This window comes from Aegilops tauschii, chromosome 6 (assembly GCF_002575655.3).
Source record: "Aegilops tauschii subsp. strangulata cultivar AL8/78 chromosome 6, Aet v6.0, whole genome shotgun sequence".
Taxonomy (NCBI): Eukaryota; Viridiplantae; Streptophyta; class Magnoliopsida; order Poales; family Poaceae; genus Aegilops; species Aegilops tauschii.
In genome coordinates, this window is record NC_053040.3 from 317,545,046 (window position 1) to 317,572,538 (window position 27,493).

General features: G+C 48.5%; 1 protein-coding gene across 1 annotated transcript in view; it reads left to right on the forward strand.

The window, feature by feature from the left end:
- Positions 1–3,229: 3,229 nt before the first annotated feature.
- Positions 3,230–27,493, forward strand: part of LOC141026049 (uncharacterized) — a 29,566-nt gene continuing 5,302 nt past the window's right edge. The window contains exons 1-2 of the mRNA XM_073502000.1: positions 3,230–4,043; positions 4,279–4,555. Of these exons, the coding sequence (XP_073358101.1) occupies positions 3,717–4,043; positions 4,279–4,555 (604 nt within the window). The 5' untranslated portion in view covers positions 3,230–3,716. The remainder of the gene's footprint in view (positions 4,044–4,278; positions 4,556–27,493) is intronic.

The window sequence follows — 27,493 nt, forward strand, 5'->3', positions numbered from 1 at the left end:
ACGGGTGATTTTTGGTTTGTCTTGGTAGGGTGAAGCACCATGCACGCCCTTTATTTAGGATCGAAGGAAATAATTGCTCATATAAAGGATGTTGGAGTACCTGCCTACTGGGAGTGCCCTCGGTAGGGTGGTGAATATGGCCAAAAGTGCCAGAAGGGAGTTCACACAAGGGGGCTACTCAGGTTTGGGCCTTCTAGGAATAAGGAGTGGCAAGAGCCTAAACTTGGGGATGCCCGAGGCACCCCAAGGTAATATTCTAGGACTCCCAAGCGACTAAGCTTAGGGATGCCTCGAAACGCATCCTGTCGTGGAATTATCACGGCAGATGTCCTCGAGCTAGGACTTAGTCGTGGAGCCATCGCAACTAGGAAGCTTGAAGGGGTTAATGCGGGACAAGGAACACGAGGGTTATACTGATTCGGCCCCTTACGGTGAAGGTAAAAGCCTACGTCCAGTTTGAGGTGGTATTGATTAGGGTTACGATCACCAGGGAGCTAAACTGCTATGCCCGGCTCTCGATGAGATTGTTCTTGTCCCTAAATCGCTGTCGGGTCGTCCCTTTATATAGGGAGGCTGACGCCCAGCAGCCCTTAGAGTCCCGGCCGGCTCATAAGAGTGTCCGGCTCGGACTCTCAACTATACTTGCCTTACACTACAAGTTCTACCATAATAATGATTGTAACTACGGGCCTTAAGTCATATCCGGGTCTTAGCCCATCTCTGGCCCATCGTCTTCAAGCTTGGCTCCGGGCTTCTGGCGACGACCATATGAGTAACCCGGCCCCTCCTGGCGGGTGACTCTAAGGTCTATATCCTCAACATTAGGCCCCAGATTGATTTGAGCCGGCACATGTCAATCTTCAACTCTGCCGACAGAAAAAATCTCCGGCTTACCATTCATATGAAGGCCATAACCCGGCGTGACGTCATCCTCTGGACTCCGGATAATCCGCCGTGACGTCATCGTCCATTAAGCCCTTTTTTACTCCGCCAGATCCGCAACGGATCTTTTCCTTTACTGATATCCCGAAAATCGAGGCGTTGCGGGGGGAGATAACCACGCCTCGGCCTCCTTGATTCTCGCGCCCGCTTTATGAGCTTCGCCTTATAAATAGGCCGGCCCGTCGTGCTCTTCTCACGCTCCCTTCTCTGTCATCTTCTTCCTCTCACTGTCCCGTGCTGCTCGAGCTCCGCCGCCGTCGCCGCCGCGGGTCTCTCGTCGTCACCAGCTCAGGCCGCTGCATCACCCTGAACGGACCAGAGAAACGCGACAACCTCTGCGGCTCTCCAGCTCCGGTAAGTCTTGCTTGTCCTGTAGGATAGATCTACCGTAGGGTTCGTCCGCGTTCTTCGTGTTCATCGCCATTGCCACATACTCCGGTAGTTTTCTTTCTTACTGCCCCTGTTGATCTTTAGATTTGTATAAACTTACTGCGGTAGACGTTTAGCACCCATTTTACATGCAAACAAACTTCTTTCCACTGCATAAAGACCTCCCTCGAGCTCAAGAACTCCCCTGTGTCTGTATTTTAGGTCTAGAAAATTTTCTTTGGACCGACCATTTTGATCCAAAAGTTTTACTGCGATGTATGAAACCTGTTTTACCACACTTAGTAAAAACTGCGACCATTGAATCTTGGCGGCTTACAATTCCGGTTTAAAGAAATCATTCGCCGTAGAATCCTCCGGCTTAAAGAAAACCATGCTTCGTAAAATCCTCCGGCTTAACTGTGGTAAGGCCGTAGAGAACCAACTTATTCTGAATGCCTCTGCGGCTTAAATAACCCACTGTGCCTGAGTATATATCATTAGTCCCCTTCATAAGCCGCCACCTTAGTTTTGAACTGTAAATCTCCGGCTTATAATTAACCCGGACATTTTTCCTTTTTGTCATAGACTGCCAACTTTCACCATGCCTCCCAAGGCTCCCATTACTTGCAACTGGATGAGGTCCAACGTCACCAACGAGACCCTAGCCAATTTTGTTAAGTCCGGATATCTTCCTAAGAAGGAAATCATGTCCTACCGTGCCCCTGACCCGTCAGAAGAGAGACCACAGCCAAAGGACGGGGAGGTAGTGATTTTCGCAGATCATATGAGCCGGGGCTTCGCACCGCCCGGCTCAAAGTTTTTTAGGGACGTGCTCAACTTCTTCGACTTGCGGCCTCAAGATATAGGACCCAACTCCGTATCCAACATCTGCAATTTTCAAGTCTTCTGCGAGGTTTACCTAGGAGAAGAACCTAGTCTGCTGCTCTTCAGAGAGCTTTTTTACTTAAACCGCCAGAATGAGTGCGCCAACGGGCCAAGTCTGGAATTAGGTGGCATTTCCATCCAGCGGCGTAGGGACTGTCTTTTCCCTTACGCAGAGCCGCCGAGCCACCCCAAGGACTGGAACATGATTTGGTTCTACTGCCAAGATACGTCCCCGGCTGATGAAAGCCCGCTGCCCGGCTTTCGCCTAACACGTCTAGAATCGACTCACCCACTGTCGGACAAGCTGACTCAAGCGGAGCGCCAGCCTCTGCTTCCTACTATCAACAAAATCAAGGCCCTCCTGGGCAACGGTCTGAACGGAATCGACTTGGTCCGGGTCTGGATCTCATGGCGGGTGATCCCATTGAGCCGCCGCCCCGGCTTAATGTGTGAGTACACAGGGCGAAAGGATGACCCTCAGAGGCACAGCCGCAATGATCTTCCAGAAGACGTTGCAGAGGAGGAGACCAAGGCTCTTTTAAACGAGAGCCTGGCAGACTGCGGAAGGACCGGGTTAGCCCCCTTCTGCAAGACCAATCCAGCCCCAGCGGTAAGCCGCTGACTTTAACTTTTTATCTTCGTCTGCATATAACCTTCATCTGAACCATTTTAAGAATTCATCATTGTATATTTCAGGCCGATGATAAGTTCTGGCGGGTCAAATATGACCATGAGGCGGCCAAGAAAGCCAGGAAGGCGAAGAAAGCCGCCAAGAAAGCCGCCCCTCGCAAAAAGGAAGCAGGCCTACTGCTTCGGAGCTGATGCAATTAAGCGACAGCTCCGAGTCAGAGGTAACTCCTGAGCATTTAAGTCCTTACTATATTCACTGTTTGCTGCTATCCGCCTTATCAATACTTGCTTATTGACAGGATGACACCGGCGCAAGTAACCCGGTGGTTGAAAAGGTAATGTCACTTTCCTCCGACTCGGAGCCCTTGCCACAGCTGAAAGTCCGAAGGGTAACCTGGAAAGTAAGTTTTTCACATCCTTTAGCTCATCAAGACCCTCAATTTCTTTTGAAGCGACAGGTTCACGAAAGCCGGCGTCACACCCGGACCAACAAGGACACCGACCTCTCCGCCGGGTTACCCGACGCAACAAGGAAGCGCCGAACTGAGGTTATTTCCCACTTGTACCCTTTTCACCCGTTGGCGGGTGTTATCCGTCAGCCACTCAACTCTTCTGACTCCAATTACCAGGAGACCTCCCCCTCTTCGGGTGACTCCATGCAGTCAAATCTGCCGGCTTTCAAGACCGCGCCCGGGTAACAACAATCATCTCATGTTGTTCTGATCTTTACTCATATTCTTTGTACTAACCTTTGTTGTTCTTTCAGTGCCCAGGCAAAGCTCACCAAGAGGGTGAAGAAAACCAAGTCGGCCGGAGTGCCGGATTTGCCTGAGCGGGCGGTGACAGTCCAAGAACCGCCAGCTGCCTCCGCCCCCGAAGCCACCACTCCAATGGACACGGCCCCTGAAGCCACCGTCCCAACTACCAAGGCAACGATCGAAGCTTCGGTTAACCCGGAGGCCTCCGGCTCAGCTCCACCAGCAGACGACCCGGACGTGGTAATCACCCGGACGGAGTATGTTGAGCCGGGGAGACCGACCGTGTTGGCCAAGTGCTCCGCTAAGGGGGAGTTGCTGCAGCCTCACCGGGCGAATCTGGACCTCTCCAACTACAGCAACCTGAGCATTGGAGAGCTCGTCTCTGGCTACATCAGCCAAGTACACAAGAGCCGGGACGCCGAGGTCGCCATGGTAAACCAGATCCAGCAAAAATCTGAGGTATCCTTCCGCTATCTTCTTACTTACTGCATAGTTACCTTTGCCATGCTAGCCCCCAAGTCGACGACTTATGATTTGAATATGTTGTAGACTTAGGTTCCGGCTTACTCAATTGAGCCGGCAGTATGTAGATAGATACGTTCAATATGCATTAGCCCCCAAGTGCCAAGTGTCTTTGCTTGGAAAACGCTTGGGACTTTTATAATGACTGTTAATAACCCGGAAATTTATGCAGGCTGTTGGTAAGAAGCTAGAGGCAGACCTTGCAGATCTCAAGAGCCGGCTGAAGACGCAGGAGATGGAAACCCGGAAGGCAAACGCCAAGTTTGTATCCAGCATCGCTGCTCAAGAGAAGCTGAAGACAGAATTTGATGCTGAGCGAAAAGCCTGGGCCAAAGAGAAGGCCGCACTGGTGACCCGGGCGGAACAGGCGGAAAAGGCTCTCTCTGAGAAGACCGCCGAGCTTTCCGGCCTAAAGCGCCAGGTTTCCCAAATGGTGGCCGCCATCGTCGGTAAGTCGCCTCCCGGGCTTTCATCAATGTTAGAATGTTTATATCTTATGATTCATCCTTGTCGCCGACTTACCTGATTCTGTTAAACAGGTCCCAGAAGTGCCAACCTCAACCAGAGCGTGGTCACCAAGCTAAAGGCCGTGTATACCCTGGTGGAGCAGCTCTACACCGGGTCACAGCGTGCCTTAGCTGTGGTGGCCCTATCCAACGAGGTGCCGACTCACCTGGCAGAAGTCCTGCGCCGGCTCGCCGTTCTGCCTCAGCGGATCCAAGAGTTGCGACGGGCTTCTGCGAGAGCCGGAGCGATCGCCGCGCTGAGCCGGGCCAAGGCATTCCTGCCGGAGTTAGACCCCTCGGACATCGCCCTTGGCTATCCAAGCCTGAAGGAAGACGGCTCAGCTTTCGATCAGAAGGACTTCGCGGCGTGCGTGAAGGCTGTACGCCCGGTGGCCACCCTCATCGGGAATGACACAGATCTGACCAAGTACCAGCCGGGTTATGACGCGGAGAATCAGAGGATTCCAACCCCTCGCTATGAAGCCCTCAACCTGATCCCGCCGGCTCGTCAGCACACCTTCGCCCCGGAGATTGACCCGGCCGGGTTAATTGACGAGGAAGCCCAGTTCGAGGCTCTCAGCGGCATCGACTGGAAGTCATCAACCTTCCAGGTCTTGGGATCAGCCGGAGGAGAGGACAGGAACGAGCCGGAGAATTCCACTCAACGGGCATTGTAACTCGGCTGTCGGTTTACCAAACAATGCTCCATCCTTGTTAGATTTGATGAGTTTTATAATAAAGTAGGTGCAACAGTCTATCTCTGCCGTGCCATCGTGCACGTATTGAATGCCGAGGTCTTTTGAAGTTGTCTCTTTGATGTTTGTCCGGGTCATAATCATCCCTTTGTTTTTCTCAACCTCAAAGAGGTGCCTTTAAGTATCCTGCATAGAAAGGCAAATCACAAGTTTCGAGGCGGCTTACCGCCCTGAGAATCAGGTGTTTTGGATAGATAACCCGGAATATGAATCAAAAAAGACTGGTCCTCAATTATATCCTTAACACAGTCGTAATAACACCCTTAGCGGCTTGTAAGCATACTTCTGGTTTAGATAACCCGGGTACAAGGTTGGTATCGTAACTCCGAGTTACCTGTCTTAATGACACCCATGGTGTTCAACTAACACTGTAAACCAGAGTTAAGCCGGCAAAGTGAAACCCGGCCGTACACATTTTGACATAATCAGAGTAGACTTGTGATAAAGCAGAAGAACTTAGGGGCTTCCGGTTCGAATACGACCAGGAAATCCGGCCCAAAGGGGTTAAGCTAAGATTCGGATACGATCACATAGCCCCCAGTGGGTGTGGCGCTGCCAATCAAGAGGGTAACGACAGCTATGTTCTCTTTGGTTCGAATACGACCCATGTTTGAACAGGAAGCCCCCAAGTGATTTTAAGAATTGTTTAACGACGCTGATTCGAATACGATCCACGTCGGTTCTCAGAGGGGTTAAACTATGATTCAAATATGACCAAAGGTAACCTCCCAATGAGCTCGGCACTTTGCCAATCAAATGGGTATCGACAGCTATGTTCTCTTTGGTTCGAATACGACCCATGTTTGAACAGGAAGCCCCCAAGTGATTTTACTGTTTACGGCTAGATTCGAATACGATCATAAGCCGGATCCTCCCTTAAGTTATCATGTAATCTTGTAAAAACAACACGTGCATATTTGGAGGAGAAAAAAGGACAGAGGTCCTGCTTTATTGCTTAACATAATATATACATGGCTGAGAGAAATATGTACACCACGAGAGCCGGTGGCTCAAGTGTAGTAAGGCCGAAGCTGAGCTATGTTCCACGGCCGACGGGTCTCCTCCTCCGACTTACGTGAATCTTTGTGCTCCCGAATGTCAATGAGATAATATGACCCGTTGTGCAAGTTCTTGCTGACCACAAAGGGCCCTTCCCAAGGTGGGGATAACTTGTGTGCATCTGTTTGATCCTGGATCAGCCGGAGCACAAGGTCGCCTTCCTGGAAGACCCGGGATTTGACCCGGCGGCTATGATAACGGCGCAGGTCTTGTTGGTAAATCGCTGACCGGGCTGCTGCCACATCACGCTGTTCGTCCAACAAGTCGAGAGCATCTTGGCGCGCCTGTTCATTATCCGTCTCAACATAAGCCGCCACGCGAGGTGAGTCGTGACGGATGTCGCTGGGGAGGACTGCTTCTGCTCCATAAACCATGAAGAAAGGCGTGAAGCCTGTAGATCTGTTAGGAGTAGTGTTGATGCTCCATAAGACGGAGGGCAACTCCTCCACCCAACAACCCGGCGTCCGTTGCAAAGGGACCAAAAGCCGGGGCTTGATACCTTTCAGAATCTCCTGGTTAGCTCTCTCAGCTTGACCATTGGATTGAGGATGAGCCACTGAGGAAACATCAAGTCGGATATGCTCTCGTTGACAAAACTCTTCCATGGCGCCTTTGGAAAGATTGGTGCCATTGTCAGTTATGATGCTGTGTGGAAAACCAAAACGGAAAATCACCTTTTTCATAAATTGAACCGCCGTGGCTGCATCGCACTTGCTAACTGGCTCAGCTTCCACCCACTTTGTGAACTTATCAACTGCCACCAAGAGGTGGGTCTTCTTATCCTTGGACCTTTTAAAAGGCCCAACCATATCAAGCCCCCAGACCGCAAAGGGCCAAGTGATTGGGATCATCCTCAGCTCCTGAGCCGGCACATGAGCCCGTCGTGAGAACCTCTGGCAACCGTCACATTTACTGACCAAGTCCTCTGCATCAGCATGAGCCGTCAACCAATAAAAACCATGACGAAAAGCCTTGGCCACAAGAGACTTTGAGCCGGCGTGATGGCCACAATCCCCTTCATGGATCTCACGCAAGATCTCTTGACCTTCCTCAGGGGAGACACAACGCTGAAACGTTCCTGTAACACTGCGATGATGTAACTCGCCATCAATAACAATCATTGACTTGGCCCGCCGGGTTATTTGCCTGGCCAAGGTTTCATCCTCAGGCAACTCGCCCCGGGTCATGTAAGCCAGATATGACATTGTCCAATCTGGTATGATATGGAGAGCCGCCACCAGTCGTGCCTCCGGGTCAGGGACAGCCAAGTCTTCCTCCGTAGGCAACTTAACCGAAGGGCTATACAGAACATCCAAGAAAGTGTTAGGCGGCACCGGCTTTCGCTGAGAGCCTAGCCGGCTTAAGGCATCAGCCGCCTCGTTCTTCCTGCGATCAATGTGCTCTACTTGGTAGCCCTGAAAGTGCCCAGCAATGGCATCAACTTCGCGGCGATAAGCCGCCATTAGAGGGTCCTTAGAGTCCCACTTGCCTGATACCTTTTGAGCCACCAAGTCTGAGTCACCGAAGCACCTTACCCGGCTCAAGCTCATCTCCTTAGCCATCCGAAGACCGTGGAGCAAGGCCTCGTACTCAGCCGCATTGTTAGTGCAAGGAAACATCAACTGTAGCACATAATGGAACTTATCACCTTTAGGAGAGGCCAATACAACGCCAGCCCCCGAGCCCTCCAACTGCCTGGACCCATCGAAGTGAATAGTCCAATATGTGTTATCCGACTTTTGCTCAGGCACTTGTGACTCTGTCCAATCATTGATGAAATCCACCAAGGCCTGAGATTTAACAGCGGTGCGTGGCACATATTTGAGACCATGAGGTCCAAGTTCTATAGCCCACTTAGCAATTCTCCCTGTGGCCTCTCTGTTTTGGATGATATCACCAAGGGGGGCAGAGCTGACCACAGTGATGGGATGACCCTGAAAATAATGCTTAAGTTTCCGGCTCGCCATGAACACACCATACACAAGCTTCTGCCAATGCGGGTACCGCTGCTTGGACTCAATGAGCACTTCGCTGACATAATAAACCGGCCGCTGAACCGGATGTTCCTTACCCTCCTCCTTGCGCTCCACCACAATAGCCACACTGACGGCTCGGGCGTTTGCCGCCACATACAGTAGTAAGGGCTCCTTATCAACCGGAGCGGCAAGGACTGGGGGCTCTGCCAGCTGCTTCTTCAAATCCTCAAAGGCGGTATTAGCTGCATCATTCCAGACAAAGTTATCAGTTTTCTTCATCAACTGATATAAGGGCATGGCCTTCTCACCCAAACGGCTTATAAACCAACTTAAAGCAGCGATGCGACCCGCCAAGCGCTGAACGTCATTTATACACGCCGGCTTAGCCAGGGAGGTGATGGCCTTGATCTTCTCCGGGTTAGCCTCAATGCCTCTGTCAGACACCAAGAAGCCCAAGAGTTTGCTTGCAGGAACACCAAAGACACACTTGGCCGGATTAAGCATCATCTTATAGACCCGGAGATTATCAAAGGTTTCACTTAAATCATCTATCAGGGTTTCCTCTTTGATGGACTTAACCACAATATCGTCCACGTAAGCATGAACATTGCGCCCGATCTGTTTATGAAGACAGTTCTGTACACAACGCTGGTAAGTTGCCTGTGCACACTTGAGTCCAAAGGGCATAGACACGTAGCAGAAGGCTCCAAAGGGAGTGATGAACGCTGTCTTCTCCTGGTCCTTAACTGCCATCTTAATCTGATGATAACCGGAATAAGCATCCAAGAAACTCAAACGTGCACAACCTGCCGTAGCATCAATGATTTGATCAATACGGGGGAGGGCAAAAGGATCAGCCGGACATGCCTTGTTTAAGTCCGTGTAGTCCACACACATTCGCCAAGTGCCGTTCTTCTTGAGTACGAGCACCGGGTTAGCTAACCACTCTGGGTGAAAGACTTCAACGATAAACCCGGCCGCCAAGAGCCGGGCCACTTCTTCACCAATAGCTTTCCGCCTCTCTTCATTAAACCGCCGAAGGAACTGTCTGACCGGCTTAAATTTCGGATCAACATTGAGAGTATGCTCAGCGAGTTCTCTAGGTACACCGGGCATGTCAGAGGGTTTCCATGCGAAGATGTCCCTATTCTCACGGATGAACTCGATGAGCGCGCTTTCCTATTTTGGATCCAGATTGGCACTGATGCTAAACTGCTGAGATGAATCTCCTGGAACAAAATCAACAAGCTTAGTCTCATCAGCCGACTTAAATTTCATCGCCGGCTCATTCTCCGTAGTCGGCTTTTTTAGAGAGGTCATATCTGTTGGGTCAACATTGTCCTTGTAAAACTTCAACTCCTCTGTAGCACAAACAGATTCTGCATAAGCCGCATCGCCTTCCTCACACTCCAGAGCCACTTTCCGGCTGCCGTGAACCGTAATGGTCCCATTGTGGCCCGGCATCTTGAGCTGTAAGTACACATAACACGGCCGTGCCATGAACTTGGCGTAAGCCGGCCGTCCAAATATAGCATGGTACGGTCTTCTTATCTTGACCACCTCAAAGGTCAACTTCTCCACCCTGTAGTTGTTCTCATCACCAAAAGCCACTTCCAATTCGATCTTGCCGACTGGATAAGCCGACTTGCCAGGTACCACACCATGGAAGATAGTGTTTGACTGGCTGAGGTTCTTATCAACCAACCCCATACGGCGAAAAGTCTCATAATAGAGGATGTTGATGCTGCTGCCTCCGTCCATGAGCACCTTTGTAAACTTATATCCTTCCACTTCAGGGCCACCACTAAGGCCAAGTGGCCCGGGTTATCCACCCGGGGAGGGTGATCCTCCCTACTCCACACTATAGGCTGCTCAGACCACCGCAAGTAGCGTGGACCGCCGGCTCAACAGCATTCACAGCCCTCTTGTGAAGCTTCTGATCTCGCTTGCACAAACTAGTGGTAAACACATGATATTGTCCACCGCTAAGCTGCTTTGGATTGGTCTGATAACCCCCTGCTGCTGTTGATGACCCTGGCCAGACTGTTGATTAAAGCCCCCTTGACCGCTCTGAGGACCAGAATTTGAGCCGCCCCCCGGGCCATGAAAACCGCCGACGCCTGAGCTGCCGGCACCTGAGCCGCCGCCCGGGCCATTGTAGTTTTTAAAGGCCTTCATGATTGCACAATCCTTCCATAGATGAGTCGCTGGCTTCTCTCTAGAGCCGTGCCTCGGACAAGGCTCATTCAACAGCTGCTCTAGTGAAGGTCCTGACCCGCCGCCTCGGGGAGGGGGCCTCCCCTTGCGTCGCTGGTTATTGCCTTGTGCGCTGGCGTTGGCCACAAACTCTAGGCTGCCATCTGCCTTGCGCTTGCCTCCTCCTTGGTTCCCCGGGTTAAACTGAGGACCCTTGCCATTGCCGTTCTTCTTTCCCTTCCCTGTCCTTTCATCATCTGAAGGGGGATCCTTGGTACCATCAGAATCGGCGTACTTGACAAGAGCTGCCATTAGTGTACCCATATCACTGCAGTCGCCCTTAAGCCGCCCGAGTTTCATCTTCAGGGGCACAAAACGACAATTCTGCTCCAGCATTAAAACCGCTGAGCCGGCATCCATCTTGTCTGACGAATGTATGATCTCCTTAACCCGGCGAACCCAATGTGTCGTGGACTCACCCTCCTGCTGCTTACAGTTAGTCAAATCCACAATTGACATAGACTGCCTACATGTATCTTTGAAGTTTTGGATGAACCGGGCTTTCAGCTCAGCCCAAGACCCAATGGAATTCGGTGGTAGCCCTTTCAACCAAGTGCGGGCAGTCCCATCTAACATCATGGTGAAATACTTGGCCATGGCCGCCTCACTGACCTCCAGCAGCTCCATAGCCATCTCATAACTCTCGATCCAGGCTGCGGGTTGTAAGTCAGCTGTGTAGTTAGGCACCTTCCTAGGGCCCTTGAAGTCTTTAGGTAGACGTTCATTACGGATAGCAGGCACTAAACAAGGGACACCCCCGGTCCTGGTAGGGATACCCACATCAACGGAAGTCGTCGGATAAGCCGGGGGGTCTGGTAAGCCGTCAATTGAGGCACTTGCTCCGCCTCCTGCCGCGCTTTGTCCTGGTCTGCTGTGTAAAAGGCTCCATTATGAGCCGGGCCATGGCCAGGGGGCGGGTCATGGCGTCGGACGTTACTTGAGCCGGTTGCTGAGACCATGTGCCGGCTGTAACTCGGGCTCTGGCCTGGACGAGGGGTCGAGTGGATCCTGTCCCGGCTGTAGGAGTACGCCTCTTGCTGCGCCAGTGTTGTCTGAAGGAGTTCCCTGACCCGGTGGGTTTCAATAGCCGTCGGAGAGTCGCCGTCAACTGGGAGAGCCGCCAGTCGTGCTGCCGCAGCGACCATGTTCTCCAGCGGGTTGTTATAATGACCCGGGGGTATTGGCACATACTGAGGCGGGGCAGGGGGCACCTGGGGAGGCCCCATCACTCGTGGCTGAATAAGGGGTCCAGACCCGGGCGCTATGACCCCTGGCGGGTTACTAGACCCTGCACCTGGCGTGTTGAAGAGGTTGCGTGGATCGTAAATCGGAGGGAGTCGAGATTGGGCCTTTTGATGCCTCCTTCTCATGACCTCATTGGCCGCGTTCTGATCCATCGTGAGTTGGAAGGACTGCGCCTGAATCAGCTGATTTTGGGCATCGAGAGCCGCCCTCTCCGCGGCCAGCCTGATCCCTTCCGCTGCAAGATCCTCTTTAGCTTTCATTAGATCCAATTTTAACTATGCCACCTCTGTATCGTGCTGAGCTTGATCTGCCGGGTCAACCATGGCGGTTAGCAGGGCCGTCATCTTGTCCGTGAGATCCATCAGCACCTGAGCCGGAGAAGGCACCGGGTTTCCCGCTCCAGCAGCGGGGTTTTGAACAGGCTGCGCACCAGCCATAAAGACTCCAACCTGACTCGGCGGCTCAAACGGGTCCGGAATACTGTCACCATCGGAACAGCCCATGAGCCTGCCGTCTTGAAGTTGATACAACGAGTTTGATTCATCGGTGGCCGACTCGCCGTCAGAGCCGGCGGCCGCCTCATCACCAGACCCAGATGGATCAGAGGGCCCTCCATGGATGCATCCCACAAAAGCGCGCCTTAAGGCAGGCCGGGCCCGGGCGGGTCGTGCGCGCTGAGCCGTTTCGATGAGATCGGCGCAGAGATCCGGCTCAGGGCCCGGCTCACCAATCTTGCCAATGAAAACATGAATTCCGCCGAAGGGGACCCGGTACCCGTACTCAATTGAACCGGCGTCGGGGCCCCAGTTTGCATCGTCGATGTAGAGCTTGCCGCGACGACTCTTGGTCATCCGGCCCACAGCGTATCCCTTGAGCCCTTCGAAGCTGCCCTTCAAGAACTCAAATCCACCGTGCGCTGGCCCCACGGTGGGCGCCAACTGTCGTGGAATTATCACGGCAGATGTCCTCGAGCTAGGACTTAGTCGTGGAGCCATCACAACTAGGAAGCTTGAAGGGGTTAATGCGGGACAAGGAACACGAGGGTTATACTGGTTCGGCCCCTTACGGTGAAGGTAAAAGCCTACGTCCAGTTTGAGGTGGTATTGATTAGGGTTACGATCACCAGGGAGCTAAACTGCTATGCCCGGCTCTCGATGAGATTGTTCTTGTCCCTAAATCGCTGCCGGGTCGTCCCTTTATATAGGGAGGCTGACGCCCAGCAGCCCTTAGAGTCCCGGCCGGCTCATAAGAGTGTCCGGCTCGGACTCTCAACTATACTTGCCTTACACTACAAGTTCTACCATAATAATGATTGTAACTATGGGCCTTAAGTCATATCCGGGTCTTAGCCCATCTCTGGCCCATCGTCTTCAAGCTTGGCTCCGGGCTTCTGGCGACGACCATATGAGTAACCCGGCCCCTCCTGGCGGGTGACTCTAAGGTCTATATCCTCAACATTAGGCCCCAGATTGATTTGAGCCGGCACATGTCAATCTTCAACTCTGCCGACAGAAAAAATCTCCGGCTTACCATTCATATGAAGGCCATAACCCGGCGTGACGTCATCCTCTGGACTCCGGATAATCCGCCGTGACGTCATCGTCCATTAAGCCCTTTTTTACTCCGCCAGATCCGCAACGGATCTTTTCCTTTACTGATATCCCGAAAATTGAGGCGTTGCGGGGGGAGATAACCACGCCTCGGCCTCCTTGATTCTCGCGCCCGCTTTATGAGCTTCGCCTTATAAATAGGCCGGCCCGTCGGGCTCTTCTCACGCTCCCTTCTCTGTCATCTTCTTCCTCTCACTGTCCCGTGCTGCTCGAGCTCCGCCGCCGTCGCCGCCGCGGGTCTCTCGTCGTCACCAGCTCAGGCCGCTGCATCACCCTGAACGGACCAGAGAAACGCGACAACCTCCGCGGCTCTCCAGCTCCGGTAAGTCTTGCTTGTCCTGTAGGATAGATCTACCGTAGGGTTCGTCCGCGTTCTTCGTGTTCATCGCCATTGCCACATACTCCGGTAGTTTTCTTTCTTACTGCCCCTGTTGATCTTTAGATTTGTATAAACTTACTGCGGTAGACGTTTAGCACCCATTTTACATGCAAACAAACTTCTTTCCACTGCATAAAGACCTCCCTCGAGCTCAAGAACTCCCCTGCGTCTGTATTTTAGGTCTAGAAAATTTTCTTTGGACCGACCATTTTGATCCAAAAGTTTTACTGCGATGTATGAAACCTGTTTTACCACACTTAGTAAAAACTGCGACCATTGAATCTTGGCGGCTTACAATTCCGGTTTAAAGAAATCATTCGCCGTAGAATCCTCCGGCTTAAAGAAAACCATGCTTCGTAAAATCCTCCGGCTTAACTGTGGTAAGGCCGTAGAGAACCAACTTATTCTGAATGCCCCTGCGGCTTAAATAACCCACTGTGCCTGAGTATATATCATTAGTCCCCTTCATAAGCCGCCACCTTAGTTTTGAACTGTAAATCTCCGGCTTATAATTAACCCGGACATTTTTCCTTTTTGTCATAGACTGCCAACTTTCACCATGCCTCCCAACACATCCCCTCTTTCTTCAACCAACTATCGGTAATTTTACTTAGAGCTATATTTTTATTCATCACATATCATGAGTTTTGCTTGGAGCGTCGTGTATTATCTGAGTCTTTGTTTTGTTTGCTTTTTAGGTTATCACAATCATCTCTACCGAACACACTTATTTGAGAGAGCCACACACATGATTTGTTAGAATACTCTATGTGCTTCACTTAAATCTTTTGAGCTAGGCAGTTGCTCTAGTGCTTCACTTATATCTTTTTGAGCACGTCGGTGGTTACATTTTAAAGAAATACGTACACTCTCATGCTTCACTTATATCATTTTGAGAGTTGATAAGATTATATTTTGAAGAAATATTTTCACTCTCATGCTTCACTTAAATCATTTTGAGAGTTGATAATAGCAATGACAATTTGCACAAGATATGAATTTGGTCCCAAAGTGATGGATATCCAAGGGGGATACAATAAAAACTTTCATATAGATCATTTGATATGATAAACTTGATTCCTTGCAATAGTTTTGCGATATGGAGATAGTAATATGAGTCATGTTGGGGAGTAATTGTGCTTTAGTAAGAATATTGGTGTTAAGGTTTGTGATTCCCTATGCATCCACATAAAGTCAATAGTTATGCAACGAAGTTATATCCTACTTATGGTGGATTATTCAGTGTTAGTTATTTTCAATGCATGCTTATGACCATTTTTGCTTTTTGGTTGGTCGCTTGACAATCTAATTGCTAGCATTCATTTGTACTAAGCGGGAATGATGTTTGTGCATCCAACTCCTTAAGCCCAAAGTTGTGCCAAATGAGTCCACCATACCTACCTATATGCGGTATTTCCACGCCGTTCCAAGTAAATTTGCATGTGCCAACTCTAATTTTTCAAAATGAATTCCCATTTTGTGTGCCCATATCGCTCATGAAGCAGCAGGGGCAGCCAATATTTTCCATGCTAGGTATTTTATTCACATGATGAGTGTTTATTCATTTGTCATTGCACGATAGTGTGGCAGGTAATAGGGATGCCCGGTCCCGAAATGAAAAAAATAATATGATAATAAATTTTTGGAAAGTGTTGGTATGGAAGGCACCTTGAAAGTGCAATCATGCCCTTAATCTTATTTTGATGTTGATGACAACATGCATATATGGGACTAATCATGTTTATCAAGTATATCTCAGGAATATGTCTCAAAGGCCGTGTGTGGATCATGACTAGGGACAAATGCATATAACTCACGATCAGAGATACAAGAAAATAGCGTTGGCTTTGTTTACGGTTTGTTCTTGAGTATAGGGATCCCGCACTATTAAGAGGGGATCATTGGATCTAGTGAAAGATTTGCTCAAAACCCACCAACTCCATTTTTCACCGGACGTCCGGTACTCTACGGACGTCCGATCCCTCTCAGCTGTCCGGACGTCCGGCTCTCCACGGTCGTCCGGTGTTTCTTCACAGAACGATATTCACGGATGTCCGAGCTTCTCCGGACGTCCGGTCGCCGGATGTCTGTTTTCCTCCGGAGGTCCGACACTTTCTCAACAGAACATTTTTTACGGATTTCTGGTCATCTATGGACATCCGGTCACCGGACGACCGGAACGTCTCGGACGTCCGTTGGATGAGTGCTGATTCGTGGCTTGTGGTTCTCCAGCGTCCGGACGACCGATGTCGGTCGGACGTCCGGACCTATCTGTGCCACCGGACGTCCGGTCCTGTCCGGACGTCCAACGTCTCCTTTGCACTTGAGTTGCTCAAACGGTTACTTTTCCACTTCCACTATATATAGCCTTCTCCCCCCACGGGGTAAGGTTGACCATTTACTTTGAGCTTGCTAAGAACACTTTTCACTCTCTCTCTCAACCCTCTACACCAAATCCTAGATCCCTAAGTGATTTGGGAACATTTGAGAGAAGTTCTCCAATCAAGTGATAGATCCACTCCTTCCCCTTCTTCTCACCAAAGGAATTTGTGATTTGAGCAAGTCTTGAGCTTTTTCTCCATCGATCTTGTTACTCTTGGAGGTTGGAGACTCCTAGGCGGTAGGAGTCATTCGGAGAGGAATCAACCATTGTGATTACCCCCCCGGAAAGTTTGTGAAGGTTTGGAGACCACCTCAAGGTCTACCACTAGTGGTTGGGAAACGCCTTCGTGGTGTTGTCTCAAAGGGATAATAGGGTGAGCCTTCGTGGCGTTGGTGTGCCTTCGTGGTAACATCCACCTCTCTAACGGTGACTAGCTTCCCTCCAAGGAAGTGAACATCGGCATACATCCTCGTCTCTCGGAGTTGCGGTTATTCTTAACCCTAACTCTCTACTTGTGGTTACTTGTCGTTTAATCCTCACTTATATCTATTGTGCTTGCTTATTCGTTTAGTTGTGTTACTTGACTATCTTGTTGTGCTCCTAGCATCTCACTTGCAATTGTTAGGCTCAATTTCATATTCCGCATTATTGCCTAAAATTGCTAAGTAACAATTAAAATTTGTAATTGTACCTATTCAACCCCCTCTAGGTCCATCTCGATCCTTTCAATTGGTATCAGAGCCTCGTGCTCTATTCTTGTGGCTTAACCACCCTAGAGCGAGATGAACCCCGATGGGACTCCCCTTGTTGCAGATCCGAAGGATAAGGGCGAGGCTTCTTCAGAAGTCAAGTCCTTCACTTCTGAGCCGGAACAGGCCCTTGCTAAGCAAAAAGAGGAGCATGATGCTTCTCTTGAGGCCTTGGTCCAAATGATACTAGCCATGTTGTCCACGGTGCTTGCACCACTTTCTGGTGGTGCGGCTTCGAGGCCAACTGTGCCTACTCCGTCACTTGGTCGAAAACCTCCTAGCAATGATCACTCCAGTGTTCCTTGGCTTTATGCAAGACCCCAAGTTGAGAAATCGAAATATAACCCTCAAGGAAAACCTCCTTTACTTGATGCCACTTCCGATTTTGCCTTGTGAAGAGTTGCTATGCAGGATCATCTTCGATATGGAAACAATGAGATGCTGGAGATCTTGGAGTATGGTTACCATGTGGTTGATCCAAAGAATCCTACACCAAGAGAAATTTATGACAAGAATCTCAATGACACTGCAACCATGTGTATAAGAAGAGGTATGGTTGCAAAGCAAAGGAGACCTTTCATACACATCACAAGTGCCAAGGAACTATGGGAAAGTATTGTAAGATCCAAGACCGGTACCTCCACCCTCCGGTGCTCAATATGAAATTGCCAAGGGGCAATTGCAAAACTTTTGTATGGAGAAAGGTGAAACTCCCAATCAACTCCTTGAGCGTCTCATGACTCTCAACGCTGACATTGAGTCATGTGAGTGTGACAAGACACAAGGTGGATTCAACATGACTAAGCGATTCCTTGTGGACAAGTTGCTTCATGCTCTTGCCCCATAACACCACCAAATGGTGTGGGACATAAGACAACACCATGCCTTCAAGGAAATGACTACATATGACATCATATCCACTTTCCAACTATTTGAAGAGTCGAAGGCAAATGCTACAAAACATCTTGCCATGCATGGTACTCCAACATCAAAGATCAATCTTGCATTGAAGGCCAAGCATGTATGTGAAGATGAGCGAAGTGAAGAAGAAGAAGAAGATGATGATGAAGATGGTGATGAGGTTGAATCCGATGAGGGCCCTTCATATGAAGACATGGCTCTCTTTGTCAAGAAGTTTAGCGCGGGAAAATTCAAGGGAAGATTTCAAAAGAAGAAAGTAAGAAAATGCTACAACTGTGATGAAACCAACCACTTCTCCAGCGATTGCCCTTATGAGAAGAGAGAAGATAAACCAAGGTTTCCCAAGACTTTTCCCAAGAAGAAGTTGCCAAATCCGTTGAACTCCAAGCTCAAGAGGAGATATGGGAAAGCAATGGTTGCTCAAGAAGAATCCGATCCGGATGATGTTAGTGGTGTTGCCGGAGTTGCTCAAGATACTCAAAACACCTTGAGGCTTGTCAACAAGAGTGGTGATGTTGTCACCTACAACTACATGAAAGACTACAAGGGCAACGCTCACAAGTGCCTAATGGCTAAGGCCGTGGTAGAAGATGAAGAGAGTCAAATCACTCCGGACAAGATCAAGGTAACCCCACGGTCAAATCCTCCTCTTTTCACTCCTTCTACTCCTTGCGAGGAGTATCTTGATGCGGAGGATAGTTATGATGATGATTTAGATGATCCTATGCTTGCTAAATTAACAAGTTCATGTGCTCTCTCAAAGGAAAGAAGCTCACTATGCTTCGTATGCTTATGGAGATGGTGAGTAAGCACACCACCACCATTAAGGAACTCGAAACCCTCGTCATCGAGGAAAAGGAAAAATACGAAATCCTTGAGCGGAAAGTCCAATATGAGGAAGCACGAAATGATGAACTATGCTTAAAAATTGGCGCAAACATTGATGTTCATGCTAAAGAACTTGCCTCCTTAAAAAAGGCTAGGGACTCTTGTGAGGAGTTGTTGAAGGATAAAAGTAGGCTTGAGAAGTCTCATGTTTCTCTCTCTAAGAATTGTGAGCTTCTATCCATGTCCATAAAGACTAAGGAAGAAGAGCTCACTCTTCTTACAAAGAGTTTTGAGACTCTCAAGTTTACATATCTTGAAACTCTAGCCAAAGTTTACTCTTCTCCTATTATCAATGTTGATGCTTGTACTACTAACTCTAGTGGTGACCTAGCATCTATTATTGAGGAGAATCGCTTTCTCAAGGCTCAACTCGAGAAAGGGCTCATGACGTGTGCCCAAGGTAAAAAGAACCTTCATGAGGTATTAAGCCAACACAATGAGGTGTTTGCCAAAGAGGGGCTCGGGTTTGACCCAAGCACAAGCAAGAAGAAGACGTCCTCTCAAAAGTGCTCCACTCCTCTAAAAGAAACATTTGTACGCGAAGGGCACAAGGAGAAAGGTAAGGTTGTGAGTGGGAAGGCCACAAGGGACATGCCCGCTCCCAACAAGCCAAAAGAGTTCATGCCTCCATCCTATGTACTTCGTAAAACCAATGATGGAGAGGTTTACGCAAAATTTGTTGGTCCTCGGAATGCATTCCGGTTTTATGCTATTTGGGTCCCTAAGACCCTTGTGACTAACTTGAGAGGTCCCATTGCAAAATGGGTGCCTCTAACCAAGTCATAATTGTGTGTAGGTTGATCTCTCTGGTGGAGTCAAATGGGTGATCGATAGTGGATGTACCAATCATATGACCGGAGATAGAAAATTGCTCTACGACTTCATGGAAGCTATTCAACCATTTATGAGCATTATGTTTGGTGGAGGATCAAAAGGACAGGTACTTGGGTTGGGCAAGGTGGCTATCACAAATGACATGTTTCTTGCAAATGTCATGCTTGTCCAATCCCTTAAATACCATTTGCTTTCTGTTCGCCAATTGGCTTCTGTTGGTTATGATACACTCTTTGGACTAACGGATGTGAAAGTCTTTAAGAGAGATACTCTCGAAGTGGCCTTTGTTGGAGAGTTGGATGGCAACCTTTACACGGTTGATTTCTCGAAAGAGAGCACATTCCATGCAACTTGTCTAATGGCCAAGGCCGACAAGGGGTGGCTATGGCATCGCCGGCTAGCCCATGTCGGCATGAGAAATCTTCAAGATCTCTTAGAGGGTAATCACATCCTTGGATTAACCAATGTCTCTTTTGAGAAAGATCGTGTGTGTAGTGCATGCATAGCCGGGAAGCAACATCAATCAAAGCACCCACCCAAGAATATTGTGTCTACTTCAAGGCCTTTGGAGCTCCTTCATGTGGATCTCTTTGGGCCTCCTTCATGGGATAGTCTTGGTGGGAAAAAGTATGGACTTGTCATTGTTGATGATTACTCAAGATATACATGGGTCTTCTTCCTCAAGTCCAAGGACGAGACAAAGATCACCTTCATTGATTTTGCCAAGCAAGCACAACGCAAGTTTGACAAAGAAATCTTGGCAATAAGAAGTGATAATGGCTCTGAGTTCAAGACTACACCTTGGAAGAATTTCTTAGTGATGAAGGGATTGAGCATCAATATTCAGCTCCATACACTCCCCAACAAAATGGTGTATCAGAAAGGAAGAACCACACACTTGTGGAGATGGCAAGGTCCATGTTGGATGAATACAAGTCGCCACATAGTTTTTGGGCTGAGGCTGTCAATACCGCATGCCATGCATCAAACCGGCTCTTCCTCCGCACTATATTGGAAAAGACTCCGTATGAGCTCTTAACTGGGAACAAGCCAAATTTCAAGTACTTTTGTGTTTTTGGGTGCAAATGTTTCATCCTCAACAAAAGAGAATGGTTAGGAAAATTTCAATCTAAAACCATTGAGGGCATATTTGTTGGCTATGGATCAAACTCTCACGCCTATAGAGTCTACAACAAATCCAATGGATGTGTTGTAGAAACTTGTGACATGATGTTTGATGAATTTAATGGTTCCCATGGGGAGCAAGTTGGTCTAAGTGATGTAGGTGAGGAAGATTCTTCTCAAGATATCTTGACCATGGGTGTTGGTGCACTTCTTCCAATGGAACAAGAACCTCATGATGATGAAGAAGAAGATGGAAGCTTCACACATCATCAAACTACTTCAACACTTGTACCACCACAAGCTCCTATTTCTCAACCAATGCCCGTAGTCCAAGTACAAGATGATGATCAAGTTCCTCTTCATGATAATCATCAAGAACAAGATCATCCTTAAGGGCAAGAACAAGAAAGTGCAATCATTGACAATGAACCTCAACAAATGCAAAGTGAAGAAGAAGATTTTCCACCACACATTAATGATCCATATGTTGAGGACGTGGATGACGGACATGAAGTTGAACCTCGCGAAACCTTAACCTCCATCATGCCTCGAGTAGCCGATCGTGTTGATGTTGATAAAATCCTCACCGGCATATCGGAAGGTAGAGTCACTCGTAAACAATTGACAAACTTTTGTGCTCACTTCTCGTTTGTGTCTAGTGTTGAGCCTCTCAAGGTACAAGAAGCGTTGATGGACAACGATTGGCTCATTGCTATGCAAGAAGAGTTGAATAGCTTTGAGCGCAACCAAGTGTGGTCATTAGTCAAGAGGCCAACTACGGAACATAATGTCATTGGAACAAAATGGATTTTCAAGAACAAGCAAGATGAGAATGGTGTAATCATCCGCAACAAGGCAAGGTTAGTGGCTCAAGGGTACTCACAAGTCGAAGGTTTGGACTTTGGTGAGACCTTTGCCCTCGTTGCCCGTCTTGAATCCATTCGCATCTTACTTGCCTATTCTGCTTTCAATGGTTTTACATTACATCAAATGGATGTGAAGAGTGCTTTCATTAACGGTCCTCTACAAGAAGAAATATATGTGTCACAACCACCTGGGTTCGTTGATCCCGATCACAAAGACTATGTGTATAAACTTCATAAGGCTTTGTATGGCCTCAAACCAGCACCTCGTGCTTGGTATGATCATCTTAAGAAGTTTTTACTCGATGATGGTTTTGTGAGAGGGGTGATCGATCCCACTCTTTTTACTAAGAGGGACAAGGGTGATTTGATCTTATGCCAAATCTATGTAGATGATATCATTTTTGGTTCTCCTAACATTCATTTGTGCAAGAAGTTTGTGGCTTCCATGACCAAGAATTTTGAAATGTCACTCAATGCGGATTTGAAGTTCTTTCTCGGATTTCAAATTCAACAATTTCAAGAAGGAATATTCTTATCTCAAGCAAAGTACCTCAAGGATATTCTCGAGAAGTTCGGCATGACTGATGCAAGTCCATGTAAGACACCCATGCCAACCAAAATTGTACTCACTGAAGACACAAACGGTATCCCTTTCGACCCATCTAAATACCGCTCTATGATTGGTTCACTGCTTTATCTTTGTGCATCTAGACCAGACATCATGTTTAGTGTATGCATGTGTGCTAGATTTCAAGCCTCCCCTAGGGAAAGTCATCATAAGGCGGTTAAGCATATTCTTAGATACCTTGTTCACACCCCAAATTTGGGTCTTTGGTACCCCAAGGATGCAAAGTTTGATCACATTGGGTACACGGATGCGGATTGGGCCGGAGACAAAGTGGATCGTAAGTCCACCTCCGGTGCATGTCAATTTCTTGGCCGCTCCTTGGTAAGTTGGTCCTCGAAGAAACAAAATTGTGTTGCCCTCTCCACCGCCGAAGCCGAATATATTGCAACCGCCAGTTGTGCCATTCAATTACTGTGGATGAGGCAAACTTTGAAGGATTACGGTATCACCTATAGACATGTTCCTCTTCTATGTGATAATGAAAGTGCCATCAACATTGCTGAGAATCCCAAAGATCATACCCGCACCAAGCACATAGATATTAGGTATCATGTCTTGAGAGATCATGTGGAGAAGGGTGATATTGACATTGCTCATGTTGGCACAGATATGCAACTTGCAGACATTTTCACCAAGCCATTGGATGAAGCAAGGTTTTGTCAACTTAGGCGTGAACTTGGTATCTTGGAGCTTGACAATATTATGTGAAGTCTACCACTCATTCATGCATGTACGTAATGTCTTGTCTTGATGTAGGCATGTATTTAGGGGGAGATACTCAACTCATGAGCTGTCTCACCCTATACAATGCATAAATAGAACAAACACTCTCAAAGCTACCATGTTATTCTAACTATGGTGCTTTAACATGATGGAGTAGTGAGTATGCACCCAAAGTTCAAATTTGTGTGGTGCCATGTCACGTATACTCAAACATGGGTTCTATTTGTGTGATCTATTGTTGTTATTGTTGTTTCCCTGATCCGGAAGTCACCTTTTCTTTTCCTTGGGCAGTACCTCCTAACAAGATGTGCTTGACATTATGCTAATTCTTCCTACTCCATACTGATTTCATTGTTGACACTCTTACTCATGAGTTAGATCATCATTGTCATCATCTCCTCACGTTGTTTTTGGCAAAAATACTTCTCTTGTCATTTATAGACAAAATTCTGTATGTGTCGGTCGTCCGGTGTTGTCCGGACGTCCATAAAAACCTTTCTGTTGCCCTCAGCCCGGTCGTCCGGTAACGTCCGGACGTCCGCACAAATCCTTCAGGCCGGCCGTCCGGTGATGTCCGGACGTTCGCAAAAATCCTTCTGTCACTCAACTGTCGGACGTCCGGTCTATCCGGTCTTCCGATAATTTTTAACTGGCTCAGGCTTCGGACGTCCATAAAACCCCGGTCGTCCGACCTCTTCACGGGCGCATATATATAGCGCGGGGTGCGGTTCGGGTCAGTTACCCTAAATCTCATTTGCTCCCCTACTCTGTTCCCCACCATCGCCGCCCCTGTCTTCCGGCTCCTCGCTGCGGTCGCTCGCCATCTGTGCCTCTCTCCGTCGCCCCACCACTAGGGTCGCCTAGTTCCCGGCGTGGCCCGCTGCGGATTTGCTCCGGTCGCAGTCTCCCTCCACGTTTTTTTACTCTGAGGTAGCCCCTGTCTCTTCTCCCCTAATCCATTGATTCTCCGATATATGGTGGCAGGTTGTTGATTTGGGTCTCCCTCCTCCTCTAGGTCGGAATGGTGAAGTTCAAGCACTCTGCTTGCAAGGAGGCCCCGTATGGGTCCTCTCGTCCATCTCATCGCGGTGATTCCGACGATTCCCAAGAACGGGCTCGCCCTCGAAAGCGTGCTCCTCTGCCTCGCCGTTCTCCAAGCGATGACTCCACGGAGGACTCTGGCTATGAAGATGAGCTGGCTCATATGGAGAGAGGAGAGCCTGTTCGTGTTCGCACCACTGCCCCCAAGCCCGGGACTCGGCGGCCCACCTTCATGCCTCCTCCTCCTCTGGTGCAACCTCACGGTGATGCTCGTCATATCTCTCTTGAACCTCCTTTACCACTCGGCCGCCACGTTAAGCGACTCAATGAGGTTCCCATTGCTTCCTATCTTAAGTTGCGTCGTGATGTTGATCAATTTACGGTTGCTCGTGACTCTCGGGACAATCGTTTTCGCACTAATGTCCAAGCTGACATATTTACCACTATCATCATTCCTAAGGGTCTTTCTCTGCATCTTTGCATTGATTTAGAGCATATTCGTACTCATCCGGAGAAATATTCCGGGGCTATTGAGCTCATTGAGTTGTCCAATCTTGCTGCTCCATTTGCATTTCAACATGACTTTAACCAAGCCGCCATTCATCAATTCTATGCCACATGTTTCTTCAGTCCAAATAACACTGTTACTTGGATGACCTCTGACACAAAGCTCACAGCTTCTTATTCTCAATTTGTTGCTGCTCTTGGTTTTCCTGACACCGGGTTCAAAATTCACAAAGATGACCCCGAACATAAGCCCAAGGGCACTGATGCATGCGCTGATCTTCTCAAACCCATAGAAGAAATGACTAGTGAGGAGAAACAAAAAGGTCTAAACCAAGTCTCTATTTGGCGCTCTCCTTTCTACATTATTTATCAGTGCGTCATTCGCACTCTTTATCCTAAGATGGGTGACAAGGGGTCCTGCAGTAGCTACTGCATCAATCTCATGCATCGCCTCTATGCGGCTCCGAAAGGGAAGATCAATGTGCCTCATTTTCTGTGGCATGAGATTCACCTTGCTTCTTTCCAGCACAAGCGAGCCTTTCCTCATGCTCCCTTTCTTCAGGCACTCATAGAGAGTGTCGCTCCGTTTCCTATTGTCCGCACTCATTTGCATGAGCGATGGGTCATTCCCGCACACATGGCCGATGATTATGTTCCCAAGGACTCTTCCTCTTCTGCTCATCCGCGCCGGACTGCTGCTAGCATTCCTCATTCTGCTCCCTTCGGTTCTGCACCCTTTGGTCGCATTGCTCGCTTTCTTGGGAAGGCTCACTCTGCCTTGATGAAGGCCGTTACCTTTAACTGCTCCCAGAATCACGATGTTGTCACTCGCCTGATCACCTCCAAGAATGCTCTGGAGGCTCGTCTGAGAGACTCCGGAGTTTTTGATGTGAGTGATGATGATCGTCTTCCTGATCCTCCCTCTTTTGACTTTGGATTTCCTTCGGGTCCCGAGTGGTCTGTTTTCTTTAACGGGGCTGGTGGCAGTGGTGCTCAGGATGATGATGAGGCAGGATTCCGATGATGATGATGCTATTCTGTTTGCTCCTCTTGGCCCCTTTTGGGTACTTGCTGCCAAGGGGGAGTAGCACTTATCCATTGAGTACTGTAGTATGTGATATTAACTTGTATTGCACTATGATATGTATCGTACCATGAACCTTGTTAAGACCATTGTTACTTTAGGTTCTATGATGTGAGTGATGAATCCACTTATGAATCTATTTGAATGGTATCATGTGCAACTTGTGATTTGAATGTGTTGGTATCACACTAAGGGGGAGCTCCTCTCATGCTTATTTGTCTTTGTGCACATTGTTAAGGGGAGCTCCGCAACAAATCCTTTCGATATTCAAAGTTTTTATTATTATTTTGAGAAGTGCGTGTATGTTGTCATCAACTACCAGAAAGGGGGAGACTGAAAGTGCAATCATGCCCTTAATCTTATTTTGATGTTGATGACAACATGCATATATGGGACTAATCATGTTTATCAAGTATATCTCACGAATATGTCTCAAAGGCCATGTGTGGATCATGACTAGGGACAAATGCATATAACTCAAGATCGGAGATACAAGACAATAGCGTTGACTTTGTTTACGGTTTGTTCTTGAGTATAGGGATCCCGCACTATTAAGAGGGGATCGTTGGATCTAGTGAAAGATTTGCTCAAAACCCACCAACTCCATTTTTCATCGGACGTCCGGTACTCTATGGACGTCCGATCCCTCTCAGCTGTCCAGACGTACGGCTCTCCACGGTCGTCCAGTGTTTCTTCATAGAACGATATTCACGGATGTCCGAGCTTCTCCGGACGTCCGGTCGCCGGATGTCCGTTTTCCTGCGGAGGTCCGACACTTTCTCAACAGAACATTGTTTTACGGATTTCCGGTCATCTACGGACGTCCGGTCACCGGACGACCAGAACGTCTCGAACATCCGTTGGCTGAGTGCTGATTCGTGGCTTGTGGTTCTCCAGCGTCCGGACGACCGATGTCTGTCGGACGTCCGGACCTATCTGTGCCACCGGACGTCCGGTCCTGTCCGGACGTCCAACGTCTCCTGTGCACTTGAGTTGCTCAAACGGTTACTTTTCCACTTCCACTATATATAGCCTTCTCCCCCCACGGGGTAAGGTTGACCATTTACTTTGAGCTTTCTAAGAACACTTTTCACTCTCTCTCTCTCTCAATCCTCTACACCAAATCCTAGATCCCCAAGTGATTTGGGAACATTTGAGAGAAGTTATCCAATCAAGTGATAGATCCACTCCTTCCCCTTCTTCTCACCAAAGGAATTTTTGATTTGAGCAAGTCTTGAGCTTTTTCTCCATCGATCTTGTTACTCTTGGAGGTTGGAGACTCCTAGGCGGTAGGAGTCATTCGGAGAGGAATCAACCATTGTGATTACCCCCCCCCCCCCCCCCCACGGAAAGTTTGTGATGGTTTGGAGACCACCTCAAGGTCTACCACTAGTGGTTGGGAAACGCCTTCGTGGTGTTGTCTCAAAGGGAGAATAGGGTGAGCCTTCGTGGCATTGGTGTGCCTTCGTGGTAACATCCACCTCTCTAACGGTGACTAGCTTCCCTCCAAGGAAGTGAACATCGGCATACATCCTCATCTCTTGGAGTTGCGGTTATTCCTAACCCTAACTCTCTACTTGTGGTTACTTGTCGTTTAATCCTCACTTATATCTATTGTGCTTGCTTATTCATTTAGTTGTGTTACTTGACTATCTTGCTTTGCTCCTAGCATCTCACTTGCAATTGTTAGGCTCAATTTCATATTCCGCATTATTGCCTAAAATTGCTAAGTAACAATTAAAATTTGTAATTGTACCTATTCACCCCCCTAGTTCCATCTCGATCCTTTCACACCTATGGAACGGTTAACCATGGATTGTGAAAGAATGGTGGAAAGGAAATAAACTTTATT